Source organism: Corylus avellana, chromosome ca5 (genome assembly GCF_901000735.1).
Source record: "Corylus avellana chromosome ca5, CavTom2PMs-1.0".
Taxonomy (NCBI): Eukaryota; Viridiplantae; Streptophyta; class Magnoliopsida; order Fagales; family Betulaceae; genus Corylus; species Corylus avellana.
Genome location: NC_081545.1, coordinates 23,509,678 through 23,520,054, shown reverse-complemented (window position 1 = coordinate 23,520,054; position 10,377 = coordinate 23,509,678). Strand labels below are relative to the sequence as shown.

The 10,377-nt window shown below is 32.7% G+C and overlaps 1 protein-coding gene across 1 annotated transcript; it reads right to left on the bottom strand.

Annotated features, from left to right (window-relative positions):
- Positions 1-7,617: 7,617 nt before the first annotated feature.
- On the bottom strand, positions 7,618-9,831 carry LOC132182400 (transmembrane ascorbate ferrireductase 1-like). Its single transcript, XM_059595638.1, has 4 exons — positions 9,602-9,831; positions 8,386-8,434; positions 8,100-8,299; positions 7,618-8,001 (listed from the first exon to the last, which is right to left on the bottom strand). The coding sequence occupies exons 1-4, from the start codon at positions 9,743-9,745 to the stop codon at positions 7,702-7,704; spliced, it is 693 nt and encodes a 230-aa protein (XP_059451621.1). The 5' UTR covers positions 9,746-9,831; the 3' UTR covers positions 7,618-7,701.
- Between the last annotated feature and the right edge of the window lie 546 nt (positions 9,832-10,377).

Below are 10,377 nucleotides of genomic sequence, written 5' to 3'. Positions count from 1 at the left end.
TGGTGTGATACCTATTAGAAAATTAGCAAGAATCTCTAATAAATCAACTCTATATGGTCTACTCGGGCCCTTATCCTTTTGGATAGGGTTTGCGCATTATAGGATGTGGCCCATATAATAGTAACCCATAAAACGAGGTCAAGGCATGCCATGTAACTTATATGATCTTTCTTTTACATGCATACATGATAAAAATACTTGCACAAATTTATCATATCTCATAAACTCAATTATCTCGTATGCACAAAAGGAACTAACTTGGAGGTCATGTCCCAACTAGTCTTGGATCGTTTCCATTTCATTTAAAATGAAGAGGAACCAGGCATTTGTTTTTAGAAGGGCAATTTTGCCATTTTTTTTTAAAGACAAAAATGACCTCTTAAAACAACTAAATGAATAAATGAAATGGAGAGGATCCTTCTCGGTCCTAACTAGGGTTATGACCGGGCATTTATAGGAGCAAAGGATACAAAAAGCGGTAGTAGGGGTGGATCTCTCAATCCTTTTTCTTTTTTAAAGAAAAATAATAATAATTTATTTTATGTTGGGTATAATTGCCTATTGGGCATGGACCGCATGGTGATGTTAATATTACTGTTTCAACTCCAAAAAAACAAAAAAAAAAAATTTTTTTTAGGTAAATCCTCAAATCAATCCGACCTCAATTTTTTTTTTTTTTTTTTTTTTAAATAACTGATAAAAAAAAGAGTAAATAAAAAATCAAGAGTGATTGAACCACTCCCAACATCTAAGGTTGCTGGCTGGACCCCCCAACACCATGGGAGGTGGAAGTGGAGGTGAACCACTCCCAGGTGTCTGGAGGTGACCGATCTACCCATTGACCACCCTCGAAATGAATGGGGTGGCTTGACAACTTCTTATAAGTTTCAGGGGTGGTCAATCTATTCCCTGAGTTTGCCACCCTTAGAGGTGGTTTCGATTTTTTTTTTTTTTTTTTTTTTTTATGAATATTTTTATCTTATTAAAAAAAATGAAAGGTAATTTTTATCTTTTTACTAGTCTTAGGGGATATTGACTTTTTTTTTTTGATAGTTTAAGAGAGACACCGACATAATTGATAGTTTGAGGGGATATTAACAATGAGGTGATAGTTTGAGGGGTATGTGTGCTTTTTCCAAAAGACTATTATTATCTTATAGTTTTTGCAGTATTTCAAAGAAGCTATACATCACTCTCATTTTTCTTTCATTCCTTTAATTTTATGTGGCCTTGTTTTCACATAAAACTGAACTAATTTCTATGCACTAAATACTAGGAGAACCATGCCACATGGGATTGGGAGATATGAGGAGAATGAGAGAGGGCGACGTATAACATTAATGAGCGGAGGCTGGTATGGGCCAATTCCCTCCATTGGTATGGGCCATGCCACTAGTTTGGGCTGTTTGGCTCTAACCACTTTAACATTTTGGGCCCTAGGCCCTAGCCAATAAAACCTAAACGCCTGCCCTAATCAAAATCTCATCAAACTAATCACTGATTCCCTAAAAGCCTTTTAGGTTTGCAATGCTGGAAAGTAAACGTAATGACATCCAATTCTCTTCCATTTTACGTCAAATAAATACCCAAAAACAATTCCATGGCCCCAGATCAGGGACAAAGTTTTCCTCCAAACTAGGTTGAAGGAATTTTTTTTAACTGAGTCTATAAAAGTGACATGTGTCCCTTGAACATATGAGATTCACATATTTTTTTAATAGTGGGGATAAAGTTGGAATAAATGTTATTGAAAACTCATGTGAGATGCACATATTTTTTTAATAGTGGGGATAAAGTTGAAATAAATGTTATTGAAAACTCATGTGCATTTCACATGTTATTAAAAAAATAGACACATGTCATTTTTATAGATTAGGTTGAAGGAAATTCCTTCAACCCAATTTGGAGGAAAAATTTATCCCCAGATCAGGGCTTGGCAACCTAATGAGACGGCTCGAGTTTGCAATTTCAAAAAGCATTATTTTAAGATGTATAATTTGAAAGTATGATTTTTAAAAATCTAGTTAAGCGTTTAATAAAATTGTAATTTGACATTTAAAATTACAATTTAATCTTTAAAATTATGTATTTTTGAAAATGAGTTTTTAAAAATAAAAATTTTATACATTTTTAAATCACAATTATTTAAAAACCCATTTTCAAATAATGCAGATTGCTTCCCAAGTTTGCACTCGGCCAAGCTGTATTCGTTAGCAATCTCGGCCGTTGTTGTAGGATGTTGAGTAGCAACTGCCACGTTGTGGTCCTTTGAGTCTTTCAGATTCTGCTGGTCGTGTGGTTACTCCAGCGCAGAAACGTGGTCCACTTAGACGAAAGCTGTCTTTTCCTTGTTCTGAATTTTATGCAAATTAATGTTACATCAAATCTCAAACTTAGGGGGTCTGATCCTCTTTGTCAATGCTTTTTACACTCTGAATTTTGCTTTTTGGTTGTAACATTACATAAAATGAAATTAATTTTTCGTATTTTATGTTTTCAATTATTTATTAATTTCTTTCACTAAAATAAATATTCTAAAAAGAATTATCTAACAAGCTCATCTCCGTTCTCCACCTCCAACGTGTCTCTTGATAGACCAACCCATGTGAAAGAAATTTTTTTTCCTAAAATAAATGGAACATGGGAAAGCTTATAAAAACAATAATTTAGGAACCACATATACAATTATGCAGGAGGCTTTATATATTATATACACTAGTCCATAATCCGAGATTTTTCATTATAATTTAATTATAAAATTTAAAAGTATTATCATCGTATTTCATTATATGTTAAAAATGCTTTTGTATTGTACATTTAAAACATACAACCCTTAATTTTAGTTTAATTCATATAAAGAATCTTTGTTCCTATAGGAGTGGTTTAAAATGAATAAAAAAAAAAAATTGCAAGAGGAAAAATTGAATTCTTATTAATCAAAGTGTAAATAGAAAATTATCAAGAATCTCTAATATTGTTGGTGAGATACCTATTAGAAAATTAGCAAGAATCTCTAATAAATCAACTCTATATGGTCTACTCGGGCCCTTATCTTTTTTCGATAGGGTTTGCGCATTATAGGACATGACTCATATAATAGTAACCCATAACACGAGGTCAAGGCATACCATGCAACTTATCTGATCTTTCTTTTACATGTATACATGATAAAAATACTTGCACAAATTTATCATATCTCATAAACTCAATTATCTCGTACGCACAAAAGGAACTAACTTGGAGGTCATGTCCCGACTAGTCTTGAATCATCTCCATTTCATTTGAAATGAAGAGGAACCAGTCATTTGTTTTTAAGGGGGCAATTTTGCTATTTTATTTATTTTTTGGACAAAAATGATATCTTAAAACAACTAAATGGATCCCTTCCATTTCATTTGAAATTGAGAGAATCCTTCTTGGTCCTGACTAAGGTTATGACCAGGCATTTATAGGAGTAGAGGATGCAAAAAGCGGTAGTAGGGGTGGCTCTCTCAATCCTTTTTCTTTTTTAAAGAAAAAAAATTAATTTTATTTTATGTTGGGTATAATTGCCTATTTGGCATGGTGATGTTAATATTTATATATTGGCAAAGACAAATATACCCTTTGTTCAGCATCTCCAAAATAATTATTTAACTAATTTAAATAACTTTTATTGACGATTCACTCTGTATAAAGAGTAGTTCTAGTCATCTAAAGTAGAAGAAGAACCAAAACACTTGTTTGCATTCTTTGGAAAACACTTGTTTGAATCCGGAAGAGTATTAGTGGCAGCATACTGATGGGCCTTCTGCTCTGTCTTGTGATCTTTCTTCTGGCGTTCAGCTTCAATTACTGCCTTTTTTCCTTCTAATTTCTCCTTCAACCGCGCGAGTTTCCTATCTCGCTCCTAACCCGTTCCATTTTCTTTTCCTTTGACGTCTCTATTTCTAACTGCTTCTTCAGCATTGACGCCTCTTTTTCTAACTTGTTCTTGCGCTTTAACGTCTCTGCATCTGACTTCTCATGCACAGAGATGGACAAAAGATGTCTATATTATATCATAGGGCCGATATTATATACTCGTCATATTATGCCAGTACGAGGGAAAATTACAATATTTAAGGTTGTGACAAATAACTTTATGTAACAAATAATTTTTTTTTAGTAACTTCACTTTAAACTCTTGAATTACCACGCGATTTGATAAGTTCTCTCAATTTGAACTCTTGAACTTTCAATTGCAGTCAATTTACCTAAATCTGTCAATTTTTGCCGTTAAACCCCCTTATAAAGACAAAATTACCCTTCAGTTTTTTTTTTTATTAAAAAAATTGACAAAAATGAAAAAAAAAGGGGGTCAGAAGGTGGCCCAATCGTGGGTCACCTTGTGATTTTTTTTTTTAATATATATATATATATATATTTTAATTTGAAAATAAGGGTAAATTTAAAATTTTATAAAAAAAAGTCAAAGGTATAAACGTCATTGTCTCACTTTTAACGTTTAAAATCTGACGGAGGGGTTCAAATTGACTGCAATTAAAAGTTCATGAGTTGAAATTAAGAGGTTTTGAAGTTCGGGGGACTTGTCAAATCAAGTGGTAATTCAAGGATCTAAAATGAAGTTTACCCTAATTTTTTTATACAAATTTCGACCATTCTTCGTTAGGGTCATTTTGAAATTATATATTTACCTCAAAAAAAAGAAAAAGAAAAAAGAAGAATTGGCAATGGCGCCACCCTAAGGAACCACTCCCTCTGTGGCCAATGCCGATTGGTTTTTAAGATAAATGTATAATTTCACAATGATTTCGATCGGAAAATGGCCAGAGTTTGTCCGGAGGAAATTAGGGGGATTGATTTTCTGGTTACCTCGATTTTTTTCTTTTTACCCTCTATATACGGATATTTGCTTCTTGTTGATCTTATCCTCAGCGACGGATATCTCTTTCATAGCTCTGACATATGCAAATTTTAGTAAATGTACAAACAATGTTTAAGAAAAGAAAAAGAAAAAATTATATACATTGAATTGAAGCATTTTAATTGGTGAAAAATTAGACGTATGAATACGTATGTCAGGCATGTTCTTATGATACACCAATCCATCTTCTAATCTAATAGTTTTTCTTTGTTATAAAATTGAAGATTTAAAGTTCAAATTCCCCATGAAGATTTGTAGGATTACGAGATCCAAAGGTATTTCATTCATTTAAAGAAAAACACGAAGAATTCGGAATAAGAGTTGAATTCTCAACAATGCTATCTAATGTGATATGTATGGCAAAGGTGGAGTGTTAGATATAACTTTTCATCAGATAACTTTTCATTGAAAATCATTTTTTTAGAGTATCTCTAGCAAGAGTAACCAAAATAGTTAATAGAAAGTATAAATTTCTACTTTAGCTATTCATTTTTTTTATACATACTTTAATAAATTCTCTATTTTACTTTTTATTTTTTTTTAAATATTATTTTGTGTGAAAAAAAAAAGTAAAAGAAAGAGGGGAAATGCCAAAAGAGAGAGTGAAAGGGGGGAGAGAAAATAATAATAAAAACTTTTTGTACTGCAAATAATGAATAGGTAGAAGAGAGCGAGCTAGCCTAGCTAGGTTTTACAAGATTTTTTTTTCAAAAATTGCATTCCAAACAGATATGTCACGATCTGATCATGAGTAATTTTTGAAGTCTCTTTTGTATCACTCTTATCTTGTGTCTCTCCCAAAATGAGATGGGTTTTAAAATTAACATTCGATCAAAATTTAATAGTGATAAATTACAAGCCTAATAATAATTTTAAGAGTCACATTATTTTTGAAGGGATACAAAAGGAATACAAGAATAACTTTTAGCATTACTCCGATCCCATGTAATCTATTATTTTAGTGAATAAAGACATAAGGCGGTAGAATCGTGACACAAAAACCAATTTTAATTTTTTTTTTTTTTGGGTTCCCAAAAAAAAAAAAAAAACCTCTAGCAGTTTTCGAAAGTAAAACCCAAGAAAGCACGTACTTGTTGCCTGATTTGGCCTTCTCTTTATCCACCCATTTTTTTGAGTCTTGGGTTGTATGATCGTGGCTCCTCAGCCTCTATAAAGAGTAGAAGTCAAACATTTGGACAATGCTCGATTAAGCCACTCACATATTTACAAATACGTGGCTTATATTATATATATATATATATAGAGTAATTAAAATATCAAACACAAGATAATATACCTTTAGCCATTTGAGACTCTTCGATGATGGTCAAAAGTGGCTTAAGTTTTTCTTCTCTCTCCAGCAACTCTCTATGGCGCTATTATGTGAGAACACGAACATGGCATCCATATATAGCGAGTACCCATCAGAAAATCATAAAGACACATGAAGCACGCTTTCCTTCTTCAAAAGATCATCTTCGTTTCAATTTGAAATTAAACGGACCCATAGTATTTATTTTATGATCATAATTTAAAGCTTTATGTAGTTCTTAAAGTGTGCATGATTTCACATTATTTAAATTTTTAAAAAAGATACGTCAACATTAACTTCATATATACCGTTAGATGTATCAACTTTAAATACTAACCATAGTATATATATATATATATATATATATATATATATATATCATTTGAAATCGTTCATGCTTGTAATTACACCAAATATTAATGGTGCAATCTAGGATGGACCGTGGAAATCTCAAATACTTGATATTGTTTACCCATTGGATGTTATTTCAAACATGCATGGGAACTAGAGATTAATATGGGCAATTAAAAAAATATTTGTTTTATTTAATCGAAATAATGTTAAATTATTCTATAATTATAATTAACTTTATTTCAACTATATAAAGGTCATAAGAATTCACATATTTTTTTGGACTTATCTTAGTTGTCACAGGCATATCTATTCTACAAATGATCACAAACCCAATTCAATAATTTATATAAGTTAATATTATTAACTTATTTGAACTCAAGCTCGAGCTCGACTAATATCTGAACTCGAGCCCACTTTTTCAACTCATCACATGCTCTTGCTCTCGTAAAAGTTAAACTAGCTGAGCTCAAGCCAGCATTACTCGCTCAAGCTAGCTCGGTTTGTTTACGGCCCCTAGTTTCTTCATTTTCTAGAAAAAGGTTCTCTTATTTGTGATACTACCTGAACCTTTTTATCATTGCAAGAATTACAATAAGGCTTTGTTTATTTTGACGTAAAATATTTTTAGCGATATCATTTTTTAGTAAAGTGATTTTAGTTGAAAAAATTTTTCAGCGTTTGATTTGTATATGGAAAATCAGTGGTAGCGAGCAATGGCTGATTGAGCTGGCAGGCGACCTCTGATGAACTCTGATGGTGGTGCATAATATTTAATTTGTGAGATAAGAGTGCTTACGAGAATTAAGGAGAACTTCAAATTCAAAAAATAATTAAAAGAAAATTATTTTACGCAGCTTAAAAGAGATTTTCTATTTAGCTAAAAATATTTTTAATTTGACCAAAATTTTTGGACATAACAAACACTGAATAATAAGTTAAAAGTAAATAAAAATTTCGTCCAAACAAACAGAGCATTAAAAAACCAAGAATTATGATAATTTTTGTTTATAAGAAATAAGACACAATTTTATGTCCAGAAAATACAGATAGTAAACATATATATATATATATATCCTTGTTCCGTCCATACAATCCATAAATATGAAATAATTAACATCTTAGATTAATCTTAGATGGGGGAATAGCCCTGGTCTTCTTCTACTGGAGCCTGAGAAAGAACAGAAAATACAACAAAGGCTCCAAATAGTATTGTAATTAGGGCGGTGAAGTTGACGAGGAAGGCCTCCGACCCATACTTTGCGAGCCCTGAATTTTCCAGGAAAGTAAGCTTCTCCAAGAATCCAATTGCAGCATTGCCGATGGCCATCAAGTAAATAAGAAATCCAAGTACCACGTGCCATGGAAGACAGTCGGTCCTAAGCCCAACGGGCCCTCCAGGGTAGAAGAATAACAGGAACGCATATATCCACTGCAAATTATCTCTTATGATTTTATATTTATGAAAAATTAAATAAAGATAATAGCTAGTGAGTTAAATAAATAAATAAATAAATATAGTTTGTTTACCTGAATAGCATAGAGGGCAATAATGCCAATTCCAAGCCAGGAATGGAAGCTATAGAGATTAGCAATGCCGCTCTCATTATGATATTTGAAAGCAGCAATAATTCCCACGATACCAAGTATGAGAGCAATTGCATGAAGCACCAGATGGATCAATTTCCTCACTTCTTTCGTAAAAGGAAGTGATTTATAACTAATAATCGCTGCATTTTTATTTTTTATTTTTTAGAAAAATGGGAAATTAATATCAAATTACCACTATTTTAAAGATGTTATATAAATGAATTACCTTCACCCCCAATGACAATTAAGCCTATCAACATCAGCAAAGGATGAATCTGTTGAAAGAAATATTGGACATGTGAGACTTTACAATAATGCCCAAAAAGCAAATAAGTAATGAATAATTTAGCAAATATATATGCATGGCTCGCATATATCAGTATATATATCACGTAGCGACATTTAATTAATACACATGTGAAAAGACATTATTAACCATATAACAATTTTATAGACCGGGTCTTATATAATTTTGGAGGATATATATTTATGTTGAGCAAATAAGGACACATTTGGAATAAGAGTTAAAATTGAAAAAGAAAAGGAAACCTAGCACGTACAGATATCAGGACCACTCAATTTTGAGTGTGTTCCTTTACAAAATTAACCTCAATACGTCATCTCTCTCTCTCTCTCTCTCTCTCTCTATATATATATATATTCTTATTCATTTATTTGGTCGGAAGCAAATCCTGAAGAGTAACAACAAAATTACACGTCCCACTCTCAGTTATTTTATTTTATTTTTAATTTCCATTCAAGACGGGTCGGTAGGAGGTATCGTAATTACGACTATATCCAATGAAAAAAAGACAAGAGACAGCTTGAATGGTAGTTGTGATGACTCGTCATCAGGAGAAGGTTGGATGCTACTTGCTCTTTTCTTAAAAAGACAACAAAACAGCCAACATGTAATTTTCCGTCAAATAATCAGCGTATAATGGTTGGTTTAAGGGTCAGATACAGAAAATTTATTATGAAGCTACCAGAATTTGAGAAACTTTGGCAATAAAAAACAAAGAAAACACCCTTTTGAAACACTACTCGTCCAACCAGGTTGGAGGGGCATCCAATACGTACCATTATCAACAAGGATAATTCCAAATCCCAACATGAGGAGGAATCACACTCCACTACCCATTGTTTAATCTAAAAGTTAAAGCCATTTTAATAGGGGCTCCTTCTTTCGTGTTTTTCTATAGACGGATGCACAAAAACCACAACAACCCTCTGATAGAAATGACCAGTGTCACAGAAAAAAAACCCTAATTATGTGAATCCCAGAAGAGAGGGAGAGAGATTCTACCATAACCAAACCCTACAACTACAAATTAACAACCACCGACAGCAAAACCCTAATGGAAATTAAGGAAAAGAATTATGATAAAAAAAACTCCAACAGAAATCAGAAGAGAGAGAGAGAGAGAGAAGGTTGGACATACATTAAAGATGAGGCTCTTGTTGGTAGCTTCCCAAGCGAAACCACCTCTGAAATCTATTGTCCAAACCAACACCAAAACCAGCAGAAAAATCCCCAGCGCGTGTACCACAAAAGTGAACGGAAGAGCCGCTACGCCTAAGGCCATCGCTTCTTTCTCTCTCCTCCTCCTTCTTCTTCTTCTTCTGCTTGTTGTTGAAGGAAATAGATGGATATGTGAATTGTTGTTCTATGTATTTTTTTGGTTACGTCAGTTGTCTCTTCTGCCAGTTATTTAAGCAGATGTGACCGTCAGATAAATATCTTTGTCACTATGGATGGATGCCACGTTGGTCACTCTAATTGGAGACTTTTGGGCCCTTGGTGTTTCCCACTTCGTGTCTTTTCCTCTACCGTTCGCTTTACTTACCATTCCTCCTTTTGCCAAGTCCAGTATTTTTTTCACATTTCGTCCAGATTAGCCATTTTCGCTTTATGAGGGAGACTTTCATAAAATAATAATAATAATAATAATAATAATAATAAGGCTCCTCCGAACTTCTAGCCGATTTGACAAGCATTTTTAAATTACCAAAACTCTCACTTAGACTCATTAAACTTTGGTTTGCTCTCACTTTGGACCATTCTGTTAGTTTTTAACGTTAAAGTCAAACAGTTTGACTTTTTATGCCCATTTTGCCCTCATTCCAAAACTACACCGTTTTGTACCCTAAAACTACAACACCTATCCAGCCCAAAACGAAGTCATTTTAAACATTAATTTTTTTTTTTTTAAATATT